This window comes from Zosterops lateralis (genome assembly GCF_965231275.1).
Source record: "Zosterops lateralis genome assembly, chromosome: Z".
NCBI lineage: Eukaryota > Metazoa > Chordata > Aves > Passeriformes > Zosteropidae > Zosterops > Zosterops lateralis.
In genome coordinates this window covers 2,948,202-2,972,338 of record NC_139800.1, presented here as the reverse complement: position 1 = coordinate 2,972,338, position 24,137 = coordinate 2,948,202, and the positions used below count along the sequence as shown (strand labels likewise).

Here is a 24,137-nt window from a genome sequence, read left to right as displayed (position 1 = left end):
TTTTCATCGCTGCAGATAACATCAATGAACCAAATTCATTCACTTTCTGGTTTTCACTTAAAAGTTGAGGTGATAAAAGACGTAATACATTCTGCCTGAATGTTAAAAACAGATGCTCTCACAACTACTAAAATATTGCATTAAAAAATGTTAACAACCTGTCCATTACCCTCTTGAGCTATAAGGTTTATTATCACTCACAACTAACCAATGGTTTCAAATTTATTTGAAATATTAACAAAAATTGTAACTGTAGGCAGGTATGACAAAGGTATTTTAGTAGTAAAATCTCAGATATGTAACTGAAACAATACAATAGGATTGCTACATTCATAGTGTGAATGTTTTTATTGTATATTTATAGTCAAAATATATGAACTCATAATGCAGCATTTCCTTAATGTAGATCAATTGACAAACTGATATGTGATCCATGAACAAAGCAGTGGAAATATACTGTGATTTTAAATGAAGCCTAATGTATTCAAGATGTCTACAAGGAATGGTGGAAGTAAATTGGTAGCAGAATCAAGTGCCTTACAGAGCAAAAATATCCATCTATATTGCATTAAGTCCTTTTATGGGTATACTATGATTTGTTCTGCTTCCCTCTATGAAACATATAAAAACATATTTAAAAATCTATCTTTTTTATATAACTTTTCATATTCTATCCTTCTTATGAGATGGATATGGATTTCAGAGTACATTCTACTCTACAAAATATCCCTAATATTAAGTGAGGAATTACACAGCAGTTTTTTATCTGTCTTATTCTGTACCTGGGTAAATATCACAAGTAGGCCCTGGGGAGTGTCCCATGGTGTTATCTACAGCATCATGTGGTGAGAGGGCTGGCTGGAGGGACTGGATTGCCAGGCAGTCATTCAGGATGTCCTGGCCAATCTCTGAGCTGGATCTCAACTGAAAAACAAGCAATAAAAAAGGAAAAATTATAACAAAAGATGGACATGGACAAAAGTAAGGAAACAACCACAAAAATCAAGATAGTGAAAAATCACAGTAAAGAAATGTTGAGGTTAAAGGAAGAAATGGAACAATCAGAAATCTTCTCTTTTAAATCCTCATTAATACCATCCTTGCATTCTAGTGGGCACTTTTTGAATCTGAGGAAGAAAACACTTCCAGATGCTTAACAAGACTGTACTTGGGACAAGGACCACTGTACAGGTAGGATCTTGGACAGAAGGGGTTCAGTGTGCTCTTTCGTCACACACTGCAAAAGAGAGGAGTGGCCTGGTTAATGGGCACTGGACATTTATCAAATGTCTGGCTGACATTGCTAATATCAGTGGAGGGGTATGATAATGAATACAAATATTTTCATGCTGGCTTAGTGCCCTGAACCACCTCACTGCAGGACCAAAAGAGCAAAGGTGCTCATAACACTGGAAATGAGAGACTGGGAAAAAGCAGCCAGGAGGGGTAATACACAGGCAAGTTATATTGGAAATGGGACCACTTTATATGGACTAAAATTGTCCTGAGACCCCATTCTTAAACACACTAGGACTACATTTTTTTTTTCACATTATAGCAGAATTGTGAGTGCTCTGTCACTGCCAGTAATCCTAGCTGCATGCATGGCCACTCGCCTGGTACCTGCTCCATCAACAGCAAATCTGTTTATCTGGCTGATCACCAGAAAATTCGCTCTACACACGATTAATAAACAAATTCATAACAAAAGTTTTCCTTTGGATTAAACTGGATGGAGAGTCTCAATGCGAGGCTGCAATAAAATACAGTAAAAAATCCTACAATTAAAAAAAAAATAAAAATCCCAACACCAAAATAAGGAAAAGGGAGAAAGTCTGCTGCAGCACCCTAACAAGGGTGGTAATAGCTGTAATGCCAGACTGCACCCTGAGGTTTAGGGCAGGTTGTGGATGCTGCTGCAGGCTGCTGGGACTGATGCCTGCCCTGATCTGCTGCCTGATGTAAATGTTATATATAACAAAAATTTGCCTGTTCCTTAAATTCATTTTGGCCGGTGAATTCACTTAAAAGCCTGGAGAATTAAGGTCTGTGCTTACAAGCATGTGGGCTGTTGCAGTGGCTGAGATGTCCATAAATATCCTGTCCTGTCATCCAGGTTTTTGCAGCATGATGGAAAGAACCCTGACCTGGTGCACTTGGATTGCTGCACTTTCCCAAGACACAAACCTCACAGAGACTTCTCCTCTCTTGTTTGGTATCATAGGGGTGAGCAGGTAACAGTGAACTAGAACATACCTCTAAAAAAAACCCTAAGGGGAGCAAGAGAAACAACAAGACAAATTTCTGCATATACTATACCCAGAAATTAATAATAGAATGGTTTTAATTTGAAGGAACCAAGTTCCAACACTCCTGCCACAAGCAGAGACACCTTCCTCTAGATGAGGCTGTTCAGAACCCCACCCAACCTCGCCTTGAACACCCCAGGGATGGGGCAAATGAAGAAAGAAGAGTAAGAGGAAATGATCCTGACTGCAAAGACCCATTGCCTCAAGATGACCTTTGTGCCAAAAAATGCTGATAAATACTCAAATTACTTTTGACAATATGCACTGCTGTAAAACCATGGCAACTGAGTAGAGAGTTGGTCTTACACACCATAAACACCTGATCCTGTAGCTGGAGACACTACACAGGGTGTGATGCCTATACACACACTCCGCCTGCTGGAAATTCCTTCTCTTAAAAACTTAGCCAGGCATTATTAACCCCAAACTTACAATTACCTTTTTGAGGCACATTTGTTTTTCTAGAATTGTAGGGAGAGGGAGAATGTGGCAGAGGGAGAAAGGGAAGAAATACCCTGACAAATTATTTTGTTTATTATTCATATATACAATCTGTTGCAAGTACAAACGTTTTTTCCACTTTGGCACATGTCACTGTCAGCTGTTATCCAGTAATTGTCCCAGGTTTGCTGCTATCACTGGTAACATGGCATTTTCATAAAACTCAGTGAAATTAAATGTCAAATATGTCCTCATTCAAATCCTCACACTTACATTATTAATAAGCCTTATGTGAATTTAAATTTCTCTGGAATCTACAGAGAATATAATGTGAAAAATCTGACTTCCATAAAAGAATCAGGATTCTATCACACAGAATACACATTCATAGAAGTTGCCTGTATAAAGCTGTCTGAATATATTTTGTAAGAAACAGATCAATTTTTCTATATCAGATGGCACCCACGGATAAAACAATGGAAAAAAAACAAACAAGAAAAGGAGAGCTAAGTATTTACACATTAGTTACAAGAATTAAGTAATTCTTGTAAAATAAAATAGGCAATCACCTATTTTGCAGATTTTTCTAATTTGCATGGTTCAGTAATCTTGCATTCACAAATCCTTTGATATTTAGAACAAACCTATCCTGACAATCTGAGCTGGCATAAATTTTCTAGGTTTTCAAAACTTATAAAAATGAAGAAAACCAAGGATCATCAACAGAAAACCAAAAATAGAGAAAGAAACACTGTGAGATAGCTGTGGTCAGATTTCTGAGGATAGTTCTTATTTCATGCATTGGCTATTGTTGATTAGAATTTACAGCCACAGGGGCTAAAAATACAATCACAAGGGCTATAAACTTACACATGCATACATACATGTACATATATGCATCACAATATGTAATACATGTATATAATGTGTAATTTTAGAATGACAAGGTATGTATTTAAGGTACATAGGATGAAATATCCTGAGCAAGAGGTGAGTATTCCACTGACTTGTGCAACAGCAGATGCAAAATGCTAATTCAAATTACCTAAAATACTGCCACAGGCCTTCTATATAAACTCTCCCCAGACAAGAGATGCTGGGAATAATTTTATTCTCCCCTCCTGCAAGGTATGCTTGTAATTTGCTCTTTAAGCGTAATTACTGTGGTACCCCTGGAAGGAGGAGAGCAAGGACTGGAAAAGCCCTCCCTACTCTACTGCTTGAGGAACAGGACCAGAAATGGGTGAATTTCCTCCAATAGAACCAGGCATTAAATGACAGATGCTTCCCAAACTACTAGAAAATTCCATTTCCCACCATCCATTAATGTTTTCTCTTGACAGAGAAACAGTGCTTTCTTTGGTTACTGGTCCTCCTTCCTCCACCATTTAAAACTCATCCTCATTCCAATGTTTTTTTCCAGATATTTTCTCTGTAAGGAGGCATAAACTGTGCCATTTTTGGAACAAAACAGAGGGAAGAACACAGATTCTGGTTAAAATACAGTTGATTAAGGAATTTCTTCTTGCTGTAAAGACATTGAGGGTAAAAACCCGCTCTATCTCAGTCAAATATTTTCTACATATTTCACAGAAAACTTGTAATTAAAATTTTTAACTGAAAGGAATGTCTTGCATTCTGATAAATGCAGGAAACTCAGAGCTATGATTCTTCTTTAGTTTGTCAAGAAACACAGAACAGACAATGCAAAGACAGATGATCTTAAAACCAAGCAAAATCCACAAACCATTCACTGCAACTGTAGAATTTCATCTTCAGTTAAAAAAGCTATAAAAGAGAAATAAAAATTGACCACTTATAACTGCTGCCATCAATTTCTTGCTCTCTTTCAACAACAATGCAATTTTTTTTTCCCAGCCTGGACTGCAGACTTACCATCCAAGTGCAAAAGGAAGCTGACACTCTCTTTGACTTCTATATGAATCATATCCCAGCACAGATCTCCCAGCACTCTGACTGAAATACATCACTTCCCCATGACCATCTTGCTTCTCTCATGATCACTCAGTTGAGCACCAGTAAAATCGTGCTGGGACTGAAAACTTGGCAATCTATTTTTAAGGACTGTATGTCACTCACTGAGTAAAGAAATCAGTAACTGACACATCTGCCATGCTGAGCACAACCATTTTCTGTGTGCTGTAATGTAACCTAAATTTATGGCTGACCAAAGTGCAACTCAACAACCAATTGCTCTGCTCACTTAAAACTTTCCTGTGTTTGATATTTGTTCCAAATAATAGTTGTTCAAAATTTAATAGCTCAATTTTATGGTACGACTTGTGAGGTTTTGCATTTGGGAATAAAGAAGCATTTCTTTCACTTCACATAATCACTGCCATAATGTGGCAGTTTTTTTCTAGTATACAAAACAAATAATTTTTCAGTCATGGTTTACAACTGTTTTACGTCTGTGACAATCAACTAATTTTATCACCTTTCAGAACAATGGATAGAAATTCTACTCCTGTGCATTTTCCATATGAGTAAGTGATTACCCAAATTAAATGAAACATGCAGAAATAATTAGAAGGGAGTAAGATTCTTCCTCAGTTTTCAATTCCATCATATTTGAGTTCAAAAGCAGAGGCCTGTTGATTTGATGCATGACATATCCCAGAGAAAATGTCTCCTTACAAGAAAAAATTTTTTTTTTTCATTTTTCTCTCACCAATGTGTGTTTCCTCTGACATCTACATGTTTCTGTATCACCTGGATAGTTTTTTCAGCATTGCTCCTGTTCAAGAGAAGTCAGACAGACACCAGCAAGGAAAACATATGATAGATGTGTTTATGAATACACTTCATAAGAAAAGAAGTAGTATAGCTTGAGAAATCTTAAACCATACAAAATAGTTTAGTAACTTCAAAACCTGCCTGTTTCAGATTAACTAGATCAACTAGATTAATTCTTCAGCAAAGTCTAGACTCCTTCAGCCATTCAAAAATGATAATTATCTCATCAAATCATAACATTTTAAATCTTGCTTACATAAACGTGTGCTTAATACACATGCATGTTGTGCACCTAGGAAAGTATTTACATATTTAAGTGAGAAATCAGTTATAGTCTACTTATTTTTATGCAGGTTAGATTTGTGTCTGCCATGTCTAAAACCAGCAAAAAAAAAAAGCCCCTAAATACTGGTCTGTTTCATTGACAGGGATTTTTTTACAGTAACTGTGATAGTTCTACAGATGTGTTTTTGTTTTGTGTATAAAGACAAGAATGAATTTCTGCTATTCACATGGTCTGTGTATTAAGTTTACTAATGTCAAGTACAGAGTAAGTCAGTACTTTTTACTCAGTTTCATGGTCTGTAATTTAAGCTGACATTGCAAGAACAATGCACAACCTGTCTGTGCAGAGCCACATTGCACCACCTTCTCTGAAGGAGTTCCTGGAATTTAATATTTACCTGTACAGTTAGAGCAAAATTATGTTACTCCTCTAAAATTATTTTATTCCTTTCTTCAATGTCATGGCATTGAGAGTACACAGATGTCACCACCAGAAAATTGTAAGTTCACTATGTGTTAATGCTGTAAGATAGCATTTACTCATATTATGGTTTTTCTTGCTAGATATGGATCCTTTGACTCACAAAGATCAGCTTCAAGGTCCAGCACTTTCTTGCATAGTACTTAACATTTCTGACAACAGATAATGACACAGAATCAATAAAAACTGTCCTAATTCTTGCCTCTGGGGGCTACAGACATCCTGGGGCACAGAAGCAATAGAGACATGTCATGGGTTGCAATGCAGGATGTAACCAGGAGTGTTCTGTTATCATCTGCTGCAGGGAGGTGTTAATGGGCAGCTGTTAAAACCAGCTGGGGCAGTGTTTCTTTATCTCTTGCACCACCCACCCTCCCTCCAGGGGATCTCTGCTGTCCATGGGCCATCCAGGCTCACTGCAGGGCTGATACAATTCTATCATCCCATGGGGAGATGCTCCACCCAGGGGGAGGAGCCCAGCATTCCCACCTGGATAAAACCTGAGATTCAGAACACCAGCACAGCTTGTTTGCACTGGATTCCCAGAGGAACACCAGACCCATCTCACCACCACTGGACTCTTCTACAGGATCATCTCTGCTCCAGCAGAACCACATCTGTCACTCCAGGAGGACTTAATTGGACTGCTACCTACACCCTGATCAACAGGGTGTCAGGTTGTGTTCCGTCTCTCTCGGTGTTTCTAGGAATTTTTTTTTTTTGTTTGCTTGTTTTGAACCACTACATTTATATTTTCAATATTCCGAGTAGAGAACTGTTTTTCCTATTCCCATATCTTTGCCTGAAAGCCCTTTAATTGCAAAATTATAATCATTTGGAGGGAAGGAGTTTACATTCTCCATTCCAAGGGAAGCTCCAGCTTTCCCTGGGAGATACCTGTCTTTCCAGACCAAGACAAGACAGAAGGGATTTCTCTCTACCCTTTGTTTTCAGTGAGTCATCTGTGCAGGACTTCTAGATAAAAATGTTCTGCTAATTGTCTACCACAGCTTTCAGATATGCCTGTGTGGACATGTGTGCACATGTGCTACTTTCCCCTGCTTTTAGATCCTCTTTCAATTAAACACTTGGCCAGAAAAACAATAAAAATCAAGTTAAGCTAGCCTACCTGCACAGTAGTGATGTTAGGTTCTATGCAAGAAATAGTTACTTTAGCTACTTTCAGAATGTTACTATATTGAACAATTGAGTTCAATATAAGAATGGTTTCCATCTTCATGTTTTAGCATAGATCAGAAAAACATATAAAAAATGTTTTTCAGTGTCTTGCATTAAAAATCAAAAAGACCTGGAATCTACACAATTAGGTAATTTTGGCAAATTTCAAATCAAGAACAAATTCTGATTTAAAATCAATACTACAAGAGGAAAACATTGTTGCATTAAGATAGATAACACTAAAGTTAATCTGCTTTTATTATATATAGAAAATAGAGTTTTCTTTTGATTGGTATTCTAATTTGAGGAATACTTTGGAATGTATCATCATTAAAATGATACAGATCACCAAGAAAACGACTTTAAAGGGAAAAATTGCAGCTGGGACAGATGTGAAAGGAAACTTTTATTTAAAAAAAAACCCTGAAAGTCTTACTTTAAAGAAGTTTGAGTGAGTGCAGTGGCCTTTTTCTAATATAAACAAAAGAGCCACAGTTCTGTTGAAAATTATTCCTATGCTCTACACAGCTAGAAAGCACTCATACAGATGTTTGAACACACATACACACACATATATATATATATTACCTCTCTTCCTGTCCTTTGTTAAAACATCAGGTTGTATCACATCTGAAATGTTATATAAATTATACCTAAGACCCTTTCTATTTCATCCTCTTATTCAGGCAGTTCCAAGAGGCTTGTAGCTGATTTTTGTGTGAACATCAGTCTGATAGCTGACCTGTTCACTTCAAAAAGCAGGAAAAAACCTACTATTGCATGCTAGATTGATTTGGGGCTACAGCTATTCTATGATATTGCTAAGCATCAGTTTTTCCAAGTAAATGCAGCCTGACAAAGAAAATACTTGTAACTGCAGGATTACTTGCTTTCCATTTCTGAAAATACATCTGTTTGGCAAGTTTTCACTTTGTGAGAAGAAAAATGTGTAAAATAAACATATACTTATCCACCAGGTGCTTCATTTAGCACAAACATATTTTTTTCCTCATCACAGATTGCCAAAAATTGCCATGGTAATCTGTAGATAATATCAACAATTTTAGATACACAGAAAGAGGTTTTCAGATTTCATTTTTAATTTTTTTTTCTTTTACTGCAGCATCCTTTATGTAACACTGGCCTTTACTTTAAATATTTGATTCTGTATTTATCTGCACTGGAACCTAAATGCATGTACCAGGTCATACACGAAAATACTCTCTTCAAAAGAATATCTTGAATAGAGTCAAGGACTATAACTGAGAAATCTACCTCTATCAGGAGGTCAAAATTATTAGCCTTCAGGCATACAACTTTCTACTGTTGCAAAGATTCCTCAGGACATCCCTGTACATTTTCATTCACTGTCTGTGACTTGTCTGTTTAGTGTGCTACATGGCATGATACCCACATCAGCCAGATAGGAGCAGAGTTTTGACTATTAGAGGGTCTACAGAATGACTATTAGATATTCTTTAGTGCAGTGTCCTGGTCACTTGGGGGATCCTTCCTCCATCTTAGTGTCCTGAGCATCATGTAAACAGTGTGTTTATCACACACACCAATCACACATTCTTTAGCTATCCCCACTTAGTAGATGTTTAGATATTGCTTTATTTTACACAGTCACATTCCTTATCAGAAGTCCTTATAGTTAAGGTCTTCTTTGGTGGTTTTCAATGTCCCACGTCCTATTTATGTGGCTCGACTCTCACTTTTGTGTAAGTGCAATATCATTGTTTTGCACAAATTCTGCTTCATCAGCAGAGCTGAGCTGGCATCCTGCTTGCATTTTGTGTGGCTTCTGTTTGCCTAAATTGCATCCCTCACCTACTTCTCCAAGGCCGTGCTGTTCTATTCTCCTTATCAGAGTAAAATGCTGTTCAGTCCTACTGTCCTCATCAGGTGAGACAATGATGTGAAGTGCTAGATATGCTGGCACTGCTAACTTTCTGAGCTTCTACTTACACTGATTGACTGTGGGACATTTCTGTGTCAGGTTAAGTTTTTTTTTGTTGTTAAAGCCATAATTCAGCTTACAGAGCAGTCTCAAAAAAAGCTGTGCCAGAGAAAGGGCAGAGCACTGCATCACAGGGAGAACACAAATGGGTGGATAAAGGTTCTCCTCAAATGGGCACTGCAAGGAGGGCAATGTATGACTGCTTCAGGTGCAGTGCTGAGGACTCCAAAATCAGTACCTGCCAATGCAGCGGCCCACACCCACATCCAACAGTGTGAAATCACAGAGGAGGTCTCAGCCTGGAACAGGAACACTCGTTGAGAACAGCAGTAAAGACTTGAAGAGTATTTGTGCTGGTGTCAGGGTGCTGAACTGCAACCTCCTGCACATCCCACACACAGTTTAAATCTTGCTTGCTCAGACCCTGGTGTGGTTTAAGGAGCATAATGAACAAGACAGTGCATTTAAAGCCCAGACTGAAGTGTGACAGGCTAATGAGAATCACAGAATTACAGAATCATAGAATTGCATTGCAATTTATCTTCTTTTTGCCAGGGTCAGGATTAAATGTGTGAGATGGTATTTCTTGTTAGGACTCAGGTGTTTATTAATTCTTACGTGAGTGAGTTCTACAGCACTTCTAGCTAACAAACTAAAAATGGAGCTGTATTTCTCTCTCTACAAGGCCTTTTAAGGATAAACTGTCCAATTAAGAAATGACACCTAAATTATTTTTACTTTTAACCCAATTTCCATCCACCTGTGGGGTGCAATGTGGACTTTTCTATCCAATTGCAAAATACCACCCAAACCCATGAAGAAGGTGAAAAAAAAGGATTAGCCTCCACCCTAAAACCTCCATCTTGCCTTATATACATTACTATATTCTAAAACCTTAAACTCCAAGTTTTCCCCCATGTGACATTACACACTTCTTTCTCTATTCAAAGTACACACCCATAATCCCAGTTCTATAATTCAATTTTGGAGGCCTTTTCCACGGCCTCAAGTCAAATGCAATGTTTTCTTGGGGGTCAGTGCCTGTCAGCACAGAAAGTCTAGAATTCTCAGTGACCAGGGTTCCTACATCATTTAAGTTGAAAAATATCAGTATGATCACCAAGCCCAAGTGTACACCCAGCACTGCCAAATTCACTCATGGACTCTCTCTACCAAAAGAAAGAAAGATTCCTCGTCTATCAAGTATCAAGATCATGTTCATGCACATGCTTTTACGTGGAAGTAAAGACAAAGCATTAGGAAAAGGATACTATTTGATATCAAAAATAGACCTGAAGGACATGAAATGCTATTAGAATGAACTGACAGAATTTTGAGACAATCTGGAATTATTTTTTTTTCTGCCATGGGTGTAAATGTAATGAGGGTGACAGCACTTATTCTTTCTTTTTTATGCACTTTTCAACATGTCACACTGCCAGAGCTCACAGGAGTATAGGCTTAGGACAGAAACCAAGTGCAGGGAGGAATCAGTATATGGAATAACAAATGTTAACCAAGAAGTAAAATGAACTAACAATCCCCTGATTATAAAACTACCACAACTGTCAGAACACCATGAAAACCACTGTGGGGATTTCAACTTTTCCTTCTCCCTGGAGAACAAAGTCCTAAATGTAGTGCTGGCAAAGCACATCCCCCACAAATGGATTTTCCTTGAGAGGCACATGCCTTGTGCATCCTGCACAGCACACACCACTGCTGCTACAGCAGCTGGTGGGGGTCAGCCACAGCCTGGGCTATGCTGCTTTCAGAGCCTCTTCTCCTGTGTCTCACTGGCCACACTCAAAAGAACTGGCCATTCCTAGTCTCAAAAGTTTTCCAACAAACTGTATAATTAAATTCCTTAAACACTGCTACCCATTCGTAATCCCTTTTTGCAAACATGCCTTTCATGGAAAAAATTGCTGAATGCCATGGTGTCTGATTTATACTTCATTCTGAAGACAGGAAGTAAAGGGATTAAAGTTGGGGATTAAAACACTTACTCCTTACTGCATTTTTCTTCTGCAGAATAGTTTCTTAGTTGCCATGGGCACTGCTCACTGACCCCGTGGCCCTGAGTGCACTTCTTTTTGCATTGGTGACATCTTTTAAGTGGACTTCATAGAGAACAAATGAGGGAAAATATCCTTATTTTCAACTGCTCTCAAAGCAAGAAAATAGATTTGCTTCTCTTTCAACACATTCTCTCCTGTTTGTGGTTTAAACAGTGAAATCTGAACTAAGAGTCTGAATAAGGTCAAGCAAAAAACTGAAAGACACAGAAGCCACTTATCTCATATGGTAGTATGTTTGCTCCCCATGAGGAAGGTGTTCACAAAGTAGTTCCTCCAGATTAATATAGTCACATAATGGGGACTGTCACTGGTAATTAGCTTAGTCCCTGAATGACCTTCTGAAACAGCAGTGGTGTAATGCTCTAACCCTCCTTGGCTCCCTCATTCCTCATCAATTAAACATCCTCAGTTAGAAAAAAAAATTATTAAAAATATTTTCTTTCATGTAAAACACAATAAGCACTGTGTTTCTTGAGCTGCAAAAAAAAGGCTTAGTTCAAATACAGCGAAAGAAAGGAAAGAAAAAACTGGAAACCCATCATGAAATTAACAAACCTAGCTAAAAGAAAAAATCCCCATGCACTGTTTTTTTCTCATGTTATTCACAAAATCTAAAGGCTGGTATAAAATTTTGGTTTTTCTAGAATCTTTTAACAAATAAGTATATTCATCAGTTGTGTGGTAAAATAAATATGTAGTTACAATAAAAAGCGTGTTTCTACTGTGCTGTAAAGGAATTAAAAACTTAACCATCAAGAAGTATGCAGCTCTGTAAGAGGCAAGAGATCTGTATTGTTTTGCTGAGGGAATAATATATTTGCTGACATAACCCACATAATAGAAAGCCAGACAATCTCTCAAGACTTAACAGAAATTTCCATGCTAACCTTTTGAAAACGCCTGTATGTCTTAGTTCCAGAGAAATATTATTCAATAGGAGAACATCACATCTTTAAGCAATGGGTTTTCTCCCATTTTTGTTTTCATTGTAAGGTTGATAGTTTTATATATAGTTTTATACTACAGGTTGGGCTGAGAAATGTTGAGAGCAGCTCTGTGGAAAAGGACTTGGGAGTGATGGTTGACAAAAAACTCAACATGAGCTGGCAATGTGTGGTCACAGCTCAGAGAGCCAAACGTGTCCTGGGCTGCATCCAGAGCAGTGTGGGCAGGGAGAGGATTCTGCCCCTCTGCTCTGCTCTGCTCAGACCCCACCTGCAGGGCTACACCAGCTCTGGGGGCCCAGCACTGGAAGCATGTGAAGCTATTGGACTGAGTCCAGAGGAGTCCATAAATTTCATCGGAGCATCTCCCCTACAAAGACAGGCTGAGGAAGTTGGGGCTGTTCAGCCTGGAGAAGACCCAACAGGAGATTTCCAGTATCTGAAGCAGACCAGGGAAGCTGGAGAGGGACCCTTTTCAGGAACTGTATTGATACACAAGGGTGAATAGCTAAAAACTGAAAGAGAGTAGGTTTAAATTAAATGTCAGGAATTCTTTACTTTGAGGGTGGTGAGACACTGGAACGAGTTGCCCAGAGAAGCTGTAGATGCCCCATCCCTGGAAGTGTTCAAGACCAGGCTGGACAGGGCTTTGAAAAACCTCCTCTAGAGGGAGGTGTCCCTACCCACGGCAGAGGCACTGAAATTAGATCTTCTTTAAGGCCCTTTCCAAGCCAAACCATTCTATTTTCTATACACATTATACATTATAGAGCTCTAAGAGACAAGAGGTGAACTTTTCAAGAAGGAATATAAAATAAGTGGGCTTCAGAAGAATTCCATCATTGATATCTGTCTCTAAAGGGGAGGACTTTATATTCCCTTTTTGCTAATACGGAAGTTGCACAGTGGGAAAAGAGGAATACCTGTAGGATCTTTATAAGCAAGGCGTCTTCTGTAAAGCCCCCTCAGTTCAGATGGGAACTCTTACGAAGGTCAGCACAGGCCACTTGGCAAGGGAATAAGAGTAATTGCTTTACCCAGACGATTTATATCCTTATCCCATTGTTTTCACTGTGCTCCACACCCTGTGTGGACTGTGCTCTACTCCTAACCTCTACTACCTGAAGTAGGAGTCTGAAGTAGGAGTAGATAAAGCTGAGATCAGTCATACTGCCTGCTTCATCTCAGCAGTGCAGTCTACCACCATTTTTCTTATTGTAATCAGGAACAGAATTCTGAAAACTTCCTACCACTGCTAGCTAATCAATCCTGGAAGAGCAATAATGCAATGGGGAAGAAACTATGCATAAATAGCACCAGGATTAGAGAAATTCAGATTGCTTCCTGTATTTTGTTCCTGTGCAGCAAAATAATACCTGAAAAAATGTCCTTCCAGTCAAATATCACAGGAACAAATGATGGAAGCATCCATTGTGATTGGGATAATGATTTGCTAACTTCCCAAAAGTGACTGTTCAGCCATAATTTTACAACTGACCAATCTGTGTGAAAAAGAAAGATTATCAGACAGAAATAAATCTATAAGCCATGCACATACTCCTTATCTTCTTTGGTCTCACTGCATCCTTCATCCCTTAGTGATTTGGTACATATAAACTACAATTTTAAAAAATCTTCATCATGTCCAGATAATTGCTGGGGGTTAGGTTTCTTGTTTTTGTTCCCCATAAGTTGCTAGGAAACACTAAAAACTGGGTACTTAAAAAAAAAAAAACAAGTGGCCAAGCTCAGGGGAGGATGGCATTGATCGTAGATTCTTGTAGCATGTAACAATGGAAAGTCTTGAGGAACAAAAATGGAAGGTGAGCAAAAGAGAAAACACTTACTCCTGGTTTTATTTATTTATTTTTAACTGTTAGAATATGTAATTTTAGGAAATCTGTTCAAGTGTTCAAGTGTTTGGAAGTGTAAAAAGAAAGACTGAGAGGAAGTAGGTCATTAAAGTTCTAAGAACAAGAAGTTTGGCAAAAAGTTTGTGTGGTCTCTTGGGCTGTACATTTGTCCTCCTACTGAATTGCCATGAAACATAATGTGTTGTGGCATAGCATTTGGTGTTTAATCCTATTTTTTTAAATCAGTGCTGTTTATATGCAAATTTATTTTCAGAATTTTCCGTTTTATGTAAAAATACTCTATTCTCTTATTGATTTATTGTAAGAACAATTACACTACAATTTAGCGTAAGAAGTCAAAACGATTATTTTTTGTTTAATGTCTATAAGTTGAAAAGTGTAGTTTGGAATAATTGACTAGGCACCAATTGTGAAGCAAACATCTCACATGCTTTCTGTTTATTTTTTGTAGTGATGTCTTCCTTTTCTCAATACACTATGACTAAAATAACAAATACTCCAATAAATAATAGCAATATAATAAATATAATAATAAATCATAAATAATAAATATAAAATTATAAAAATAAAATATAAATAAGATATAAATTAATAAATAAAATATAAATTTATAAGAAAGATTATAAAATTATAATCAATAATAATATGTTAGATTATAAATATAATATATATTATAATATAATATATTAATATATATTATGTAAATATTATATAAATAATACAATACTTTTTATATTATTACATTATAATATATTATATTATTATGAATATGATAAATAATAGCAATAATGTTGGTTTACATAGTGTTAATATACACCTGTGCAGTGTGCTCCCTGAGCCCCGCCCCACAGCGCCCCCTGCAGCCGTGGAGGAATCACTGCACCTGCCCAACCCGCCAGGAGCCACCAGTGCCCCTGCTGGCTGTGACTGGAACTGCAGCAAAGGGGAAAGTGCCTGTGGCCGAGAAGGGGTCACTGGGTTTGTGGTTCTGTTGTTTTTAATGCCAGAGTTGGTGTTGGTTGTTTGCTTTATTATACATACTAGCAAAAAACCTGTTATTCCTATCCTCATGTCTTTGCCTGAGAACCCTTTAATTTCAAAATTATAATAATTCAGAGGGAAGGGGTTTACATTTTCCATTCCAAGGGAAGCTCCTGCCTTGCTTAGCAGATACCTGCCTTTCAAATCAAGGCAGTAATTTTCAGAAATATCCTTTGGACTGCCTTCCTGAAGGTGTGTCTCTATGATATTTGATTTCTGGGAGAGGGAGTACAAAAACCTTTGTCTGGGAAAAAAACCAGAAAAATAAATGTAACTCCTGTGTTGGATAAGACTAAGTAGTGACCTAGGAGTATCACTGATGAATCTGCTGGCATGTTTACCTGTCTGGTCAGTTGAATCCTTGTATGGGTTCCTCCAGACCCATTTGAATGATCCAAGATGGTACAAGTTTACAGGACAGATAGCTTTTGGAGGCAGTTGTCAGGTAAGCATTCAATACCTCAAAGCTTGTCCAAATAATATATCTGGCCCATAAATAATTTAAATAAAAAGACCAAACACATGATCTGGTCACTGTCGAACTGCCAAGGAATCAAAGTCTGGTCAGCTGAACAAGGAAATTATTTGGTATAAATCATCCTTCAATTCAAAGTCCAGACTAAGACTTCTGCATTCCCTTTAGCTGGTCTTATGTCAACTGTTCAAATTATCTCTTCCTTCTTTAAACAAAGATGAAGCTAACTAGTTGTATCTTTAATTATTTCACTCTCTTTTAATTAAATAGAAACAACCTTTTAAATCATCGTCAGTTTTGGTTTTTTTTTGGCAGGGCACATAGGCCTAAAGTACTATTATATATGACAACAGTTATTCATTGGCATGGATAAAATTAAAACTATTTAAAAGCATAGCCACTGAATTGTTCAGATGGTAAGGTCAATGTTACTGAACTGATCTTGTCTTTGCCAAACAGCTGCACAAAATCAGAACAATCTTTTGTCCATTCAAAATGATCTCTTATCTGTTTAAAAATGCACTTTTAAAAAAGAGAAAACCTTTAAGAAAGGCAATGGACATTGCAGATATTCACGACAATATCTACAAAGCCAGTGGAGAGTCCATTCCATTCCATTCCATTCCATTCCATTCCATTCCATTCCATTCCATTCCATTCCCATGTGAATTGCACTGCAGTATTTGAAAGTTAATTAAACATCTTTTTTATTTTTAAAAATACAGATTTCTCCAGCATGACTACGACAGAAGCAGCAAATTACTTTTCCTGGTACACTTGAATGGAATGATACTTGTGCAATGCTGAGTGCTATCTAACACAAAAAAATGGATCTTCACGAAGAGCATAATGCTGGTATTGACTTTCTATACAGGCTTCAAACCACTGGATCTCTCTTACAAAAAGGCTGAGGGAGCTGGGCCTGTTTTCCTTGAGGAGAGATGACTGAGATGGGACCTAATCAATGCCTGTAAGTCTGAAGGGAGAGTGTCAGAGGCTTTTCTCAGAGATGCCAGGCAACTGGACAAGAGGCAACAGGCAGAAACTGACACACAGGAAATTCCACCTGAAGAAGAGGAGAACCGCTTCATTATGAGTGTGGCTGAGCACTGGAACAGTTTGCCCAGAGAGGCTGTGGAGTCTCCCTCAATGGGGATATTCAAGAGCTGTCTCACACAATCTGGTGCAATGTGCTCTGGGGTGACAGGGAGAGCAGGGAGGTTGGGCCAGATGACCAGCGTGATCCCTTCCAACCTTACCCATCCTGTGGTTTTGTGTTCTAATAGCACGAGATCTAGATTTTGTTAATGATACAATATGGAAATGATAATGAGTAGAACAGAACAACATTTTACTCTTATCAAGGAGAGTAGAATAGAACAGCACAATAGCACAGCCTTGGAGAAATAGATAAAGGATGTAACTTAGGCAAACAGAGCCCATGCAAAATGCAAGCAGGATGCCAACTCAGCTCTGCAAGGCTGACAAAGCAGAAATAATGATGATAATGATAAAAATAAAATAATGATAAGCGTGAATAAAATATGATAATAATAAAAAATGATACTGTGCTTGCTCAAAAGCGGGATCAAGGAACAGGCACTTAAAAAGGACATGGGACATTGAAGACAGACCCCAAGGAACCTATAAGGACTTTTGATATGGGTGAGACAATACATACATCCAGTAAGGGGGGATAGATAATGAATGTATGATCACTATATGATATATAGAGTGTTTGTATGATAAACACTGTCTACCTGACACTAGTGCATTGGATTGGAGACAGAATCCACACTACAGTAAAGAACATCTGCCCTCTAATACTCAAAACCATGTTAGAAAGTTTCTATCTGGCTAACTGTGGTATCACAATGTTCCATAATTTAATTTTCATTATCTTCAATAAAAAGACTTCCAAAGTAAAAGAGCTATGGATTCTTGATTCTGAATACAGCACCATCAGTTCACAGATGAAAGACATTTGTGTCTTTTTTTTTACTGAAATTAAAGAAGTGTAGCCAACTGAAAATAGACTTACTTGTCTAGCTAACTTACAAAAAAAAAAATCTTGTAAATCATTGTCCTTTCAATGCTGAAATGAGAACAAGATTAAAAAGAGAACACATTTCAAAAGTAATTGTAGTTGATGGGCATGTTGTACATTAACATTCCTTTTTCCTATTAAAAATATGATAGTAAACAGTGCTTTTTTACCCCACCAAAATATTTTAAAATTACAGACTGAATATTATGTGATACATGGAGATTATGCCTAAAATGTTTTACTAAAAATTTTCAGCATCTGTTCCCAGATATTTGCATGGTATTTGTGAATATGTCTGCCCTCATTTTTATGAAGAATTTTTCAAATTATACAAAGGTGATTAAAGCAGGCATGACTATCTTTCCTCTCTCATGGCTCTGCTTTCCTTTGAAGAGTAAATGAAATTTTATTGTACTATCCATTAAATTACTTTTATTAAATGCATTTTTATTGGCATCTTCTCGGTATATAGGATTTCATGCCATTACCTGGTGAGATTCTCAGTTAAATGTATTTTGTGGATAACCAGGGGTTGGGAAGTGAAGAGGAACAGTGGCTGCATTACAGATCTGCAGAAAAGGAATTCTGCCTTATATGGTAAGTCACAGCCCCACATCAACAGAAGGTGCTTAAAATAATTGAGAGATGGAAATTTACCTATATTCCTTTGCATAATGTCATCTTAGAGAGCCAAGGAAAGAGTCAAATCTTTGAAGAAACATCTAGAGAATCTGGGGTGAAGACTCAATGTAAACATCAGCAGAGCACATAAGATTCCATGCTTGGGAATATACTTCATCCTGCTATTTCAGTCTGTGCAACATCAAAGACACATTTGCAGGTACAGTCTTGGAGAGCCAGCAGTTTAAGACACCACAATAATGCCACTTGGTATGCAGGGGGAGGTAAAAGGGAGGATTAAAACTAGTCAGGCACGATATATTGAAAGAAATCCATGACTAACGGGGTGTGACAGCAAAAGGTTTCATTCTTTTCAACAGAAAAGATCCCTAGGGCTTGAAGTATTAGTCCACTGTGCCTTTATCACTTTGGAATTTTTATGGTTATTTTTGATGAATTCACATTTTTGTAATTATCTTTTTGGCATTAAGCCAATTTTCATTTTTAATTAAATCCATAAATAAACTTAATTCTTCATTAAGAGGTTTGTTGTTCTTATTTTTCATTATTATTACTGTCAGGAAATATTTCAAATACCAAAAATACCAAAGCATAATGTTAGTTAGTAATTACAACTTCACAAAGGTCCAGTAACTATCCATGGTGTACCTTGTAAACATTATGCCTGTGATTAACAGGAGCTATGATGAAAAATAATTCCCTTAGGTCACAACTCAGCTCTTTAGATATGCACTTATACATATAAACAGTTGATGACTCATGGACTTGATATCCACAGGGAATCAGCATTGTGAAATATCCTGGTATTATTGGACATATCTGGAATATGGAAATACAATTTAGAGCTTAGTCCCACCTGCTGCCCTCAAAATCCATTCTTCCATCTGAGACTGGCCAGTATTTTGTAATACTGTGTATTTACCAAGTGGCAGAATTTGAAACCAACAATTTCTGTTTGCAAAAATTATTTTTATTGGCCTTGTTGTGTTTGTTTAGTGATTAACCATCATATCAGAAAACAAAAAGCATTAAATCAGGCAGCCTCTTTAAGTAAAAAAATTAAATTATCTACATACAAACCACATCTATCTATAATTTGCTCTTTTTTCTAATTCAAAGTCTGAAATCAACCTAAGTACTTGAAGATGCATGGAAACACTCAATATTATAACACTGATTTCTTCACATAAACTTTACCATGGTCAAGACAGCAGAAAAATTTACCTTTTTCCTGACTTGTTGATCTTTGGAAGAATGGGCTTTCACATGTTTTCTCAGGGAACTTGGATCTGTGTATCTCTTAGTACATCCTGGAATCTCACATGCATAAGGTTTCTAAACCAGAAAGAAAAAGGATAAAGCTGCTGTTACATCACAAATTATTTTAACTCCAGAGACTCCTTCTTGAGCCTTGGGATGCTGCAAACCACATGAATACAGAACAAAAACATTGTACATAATTACAAGCAGAATGCTTGGCAATTTGTTAGAAAAGGAAAGGATGAAGTAAAGCTTTAAAGGAAGACAAACAAAAGGAAAGCTTTTGTTACAGCACCTTTCATGATATTACCTTTTTTCTTTTAGCAGTACAATGAATATTGCTAGATATACTTACAATTCTTCCACCCTCAGAGCAATCTTTGACTTAATCAGAAATTAGTCGTTAGTGAATCAGGTAAGGAAACTGCAGTAAAGGCCCAGAAAGACTCTTTAGGATTATAGAAGGATCTGCTTCAGAAAAAGAGAAGAAGAAAAAGTGTTAGTTTACTATATTACAAAGAAGGCAAGCAAAAACCCAAACAAGCATTGAATACTGAAGTTTCAAAAGTAATAAATACAAAAAGAAAAAAAGCATTTTGATATGAAGTACTGACCAACTCCTTCAGCTCACACTTTCTAATAATACTTCATTTTAGAAAAATACCTGTAAAATATCCTGTGATACCTTTATAGTTTTCTTAAAAGAATGCCCAATAAATCTAACTCATTTAAATATCTCATCTTGCCTGTTCTAATCTGTCTCTCTTCCCTGAAGATCTGTAGGTTCACAACACCAAGTATTAAATGAACATTAGGTCCAACTGTTTCCTGAAAGTAGCTATTCATCAATTTATCCACTTATTCAGCAATTTAACCACTTCACAAATAATTTCTGGAAACACCTTGTACAAAGTATTAACTTGCCAGCCATAGTATTGACTATCCAAAATGGATAATTTACTTTTTTAACAGCTATTTAATTCAAATGGCATTGTTTTAATTGTATTTCTGGACTTCTGCCCTTTGGGAACTGTGTCTGAGAAAACACAAGCTTTTTTTTTCTGAAATAGAGACTTTTAAACAAATCTCAGCCATGACTCATATTTACAAGGGACAATCTGTTGGCACGAAAATTTTTAGATTTGCAAAATTATTCTACTTCTCTTGACTTTCTGGTCAACACAGCCTGAACTTTTCACCAAAGAAAAGCACTTTATATTGCAGATGGCTCCAGTTTCCCTAAAGACCAAATAAGTGGGTGACAGCTACTGCTTCCACCTGCAGCAAGACCAGTGGTCTTTTTATCAATCAGCCCATCAGTATTTTTATTTATCAGTGCCCATCTTCTAGATTACTGGGTAACTTTTAAAGCTGCTTTCAACAGCCTCATCAGACCATCCACCCTGCTGTCTCTAAGGTTATGGGCTGCCTGCTGCCACCAAGCTGGAGGAAAGGGGCAGATGGTCAGATGCAGTAATGCTGTAGTAAAACCCCAACCTCAGTGGCTGTTTCCACGTATGGAAAGGTTTGAGACTCACTCCTTGCTGTTCTAATAAGGTAAAGGCTCCAGAAACTTCCATTTTCTTTTCCCAGTAATTAGCCAGGTGCCAAGCTAAGGGCATTAGTTGAGCTTAAAAAATATTTCTGGAAACCTGTGCCTGCTCGTGTTGGCAGTAAGACAAACTGTCCCTCCTTAATCATCCTATAATTAAGAACAAACTCAAAAGTGCCCAGCGTTTTTTAAGGTGTCTTAGTAAAGTGTCAGAGGCTTCTCTTACACCTGTGCTCACCCTTTCCTTTTGTTTCTGTCTCTTTTGTTATTTTATCTTTTACTAAAACATTTACAAAACACACTTCAAGACCCATCTCACAGAATTATTTTCAGCCATTTCTCTGCAAGGACTGCTCCCTCGGAGGTGACAGACCTTCGTGGGATTTATTACATCTGACCCTAGGCCAGATTTCATCAGTCTGATGTACAAGGGGACTGCAATGGGACTTGTGTGTCCTTACAGTGTCCAAGTGTGTCCTCTGGTGCTTGGCGCGGTCGCTGGAGTTGCTGAACGCCTTCTGGCAGCCAGGGTGCTGGCAAAGGTAGGGCTTCTCACCCGTGTGGCTCCTCAAGTGAATCTTGAGATTTTCTAGCCTGGAAAAGGCTTTCTTGCAACCCTCAAACTAGAAAAGAGAAAGGAATCGTTTGAAAGAAGAGCATGCACAGTAAAGTACAACAGCAAACACTGAACAGAAGAGTAAAAGGGCATGCAGAGACCTCCTGCTATGGCTGAGTGGCTCTGCAGGGTCTGCCTTCTCAGTGTGGGTGTTGCTTCAGGGTTTCAAACCATTTAGGCTGTAAAAATGTACCTATCCTCCCTACACGTGGCTGAACTAGGAGAGTCTGTCCTACATTGTGCAGCACCTGTCTGGGAAATACAGCAGGAGCTCATTCTCCTCCCTGTAGCACACAGAGAGCAAAATGGTCACAGTGAGGTTTGTAGCTGGGCATTTGCACGCCCAAACAAATGTTGCCAAATTCCAAATTTCAGTTACTCCTGAGTTTTAAGCAGAAGCACCAGAACTTTTTGTTCTTCCTTCATCGTGGTTGTCCCAGTGCCAGCACAGGGGCACTGGCTGGGCTTTGGAAATATTTCTTAAAATCTGTAGTTATTTCTATTGGCAGCAAGCCAAATTAGCCCTCCTGAAATGTGAAACGTTTAAGAAGCACAGAGATGCTCAGGTGCTTTTCTGGACTGCCTTAGCCAGTGCAAGAGTTCTCTCTACACTGTGTTCGACTTATATTTCTTTTGTTTAATACTGCTTTTTATTTTTGTCATTGTTAAAACCTTTTCTTTTAGAAAGCATGTGCAGAAAAGTTGTCTTGCTATTATTAAACTTCTTTTGGAGGCTGCAGGTCAACCCTCAGACTTGATACATCTTCCCAGAGCTTATTACACTCTGGTCATGTGTAAGGCTGTGTCAGAGGTTCCCAAGACCTCTGCAAACTATCCCTGCCAGCTCCAGCATATCCTTTCTTGGATATTAGCAACTGAGCCTAACAGAGGCATCTCTCAGTACCAATCCAACCTACAGGGCAACAGCAGGGACATGCAGGGAAATTTCAGTCCCTTGCTAATGGTGATGCAATAAGCAAAATGATTTCTGAAATGTATTTCTACCTGTCTGCCATGGGTAAATGTACAAAGTACTAAAACTACTGTAAGCCTGTCAAAATAGGATGTAAGTCCTATGGGGAACCAATAACCATGCTACATAGTACTTCTAAACCTAATCAAGTACTACATCTGTGAAGAAATTGATGTTTATATGAACAGAAAACAAGTTTTTCATCTATCATGTTCTCATAGTGTACTGTAGCCTAGGGGAAACTAAAAGATCCATTCTATTGGATGCCAGTATTTTTATATATACTTTATTTCAATTACACCTAAATTTTAATGAATATCAGAAGCATAGGCTTTCTAAAATTCTATCAGTCAGGATCAATTAATCTCATTAGTTTCAGTCACTGCATATCCCACTATGTAACATCTAAATCTTCTGATGGATAAAAAACTTCTACTCTGCAGTTCTTGCATGCCTGCAAAAATAGTAATTCTGTAGCAGAGATATCAAATATTTCTAAAGCTAACACAAAAATTTCCATCATTTCATTACCTACTAGCTTTATTCACTTGAAAAGAAACAGGCAATTTTTCACTGGTGTCAGAATGACCCAAGTGAATTTTATAATATATTATGCAGTTCATGTACGTTTACAAAAGCCCAAGTAGGAAAAGTGACATAATTTTGGTCATAACTGGCATGCCTTTCTTAAAAATCTGTAACATCCTCAAAAAAAAGAGAGAAAAATTGTATAAAATTTTTATCACTTAATTTTAAGTACATCTTTTGGATTACTGCAAAAAAGCATTACAAGTTCAAAGGACAAAGTATAAATCACATTACCTATGAACTAGCAATATTAAAATTGAGTTTAAGAAAATAAGGCTTGATACAGAGGATGAACCATCCCTGTTATATCATAATTGCAATTTATCTTTTCCTACACATGCACTTCAGAAAGTATCTCAACCCATGAAAATCTCTATTTATATTCCATCCCTTTATCCAAAACAACCATTGTTTTCTAGATTATCCAGTTTTGATCTGAATATTAATTTATGCCCGTATAAATAGTGTTGTATTTATGTTTACAGAACTTTAGTATACATACAAAACATTGTTGCAAGTGTAAACATATTTTTATTCTTAAGGATGATATATTTTTAGAAAACATTACAAGATGAATTAAAAAAACCCCCAAAACATCAATATATCTTAAAATTGCCTTGATAAAAACA

The 24,137-nt window shown here is 37.4% G+C and overlaps 1 protein-coding gene across 5 annotated transcripts in view; it reads right to left on the bottom strand.

Annotated features, from left to right (window-relative positions):
• Positions 1-24,137, bottom strand: part of GLIS3 (GLIS family zinc finger 3) — a 170,151-nt gene that overhangs the window by 28,308 nt on the left and 117,706 nt on the right. For 4 of the 5 annotated variants that reach the window (XM_083882937.1, XM_083882939.1, XM_083882938.1 and 1 more), the window contains exons 4-6: positions 21,793-21,954; positions 19,744-19,854; positions 783-924 (exon numbers count right to left, since the gene is read on the bottom strand). In XM_083882937.1, the coding sequence (XP_083739063.1) occupies positions 783-924; positions 19,744-19,854; positions 21,793-21,954 (415 nt within the window). The remainder of the gene's footprint in view (positions 1-782; positions 925-19,743; positions 19,855-21,792; positions 21,955-24,137) is intronic. The other variant, XM_083882940.1, reaches the window with a different exon arrangement.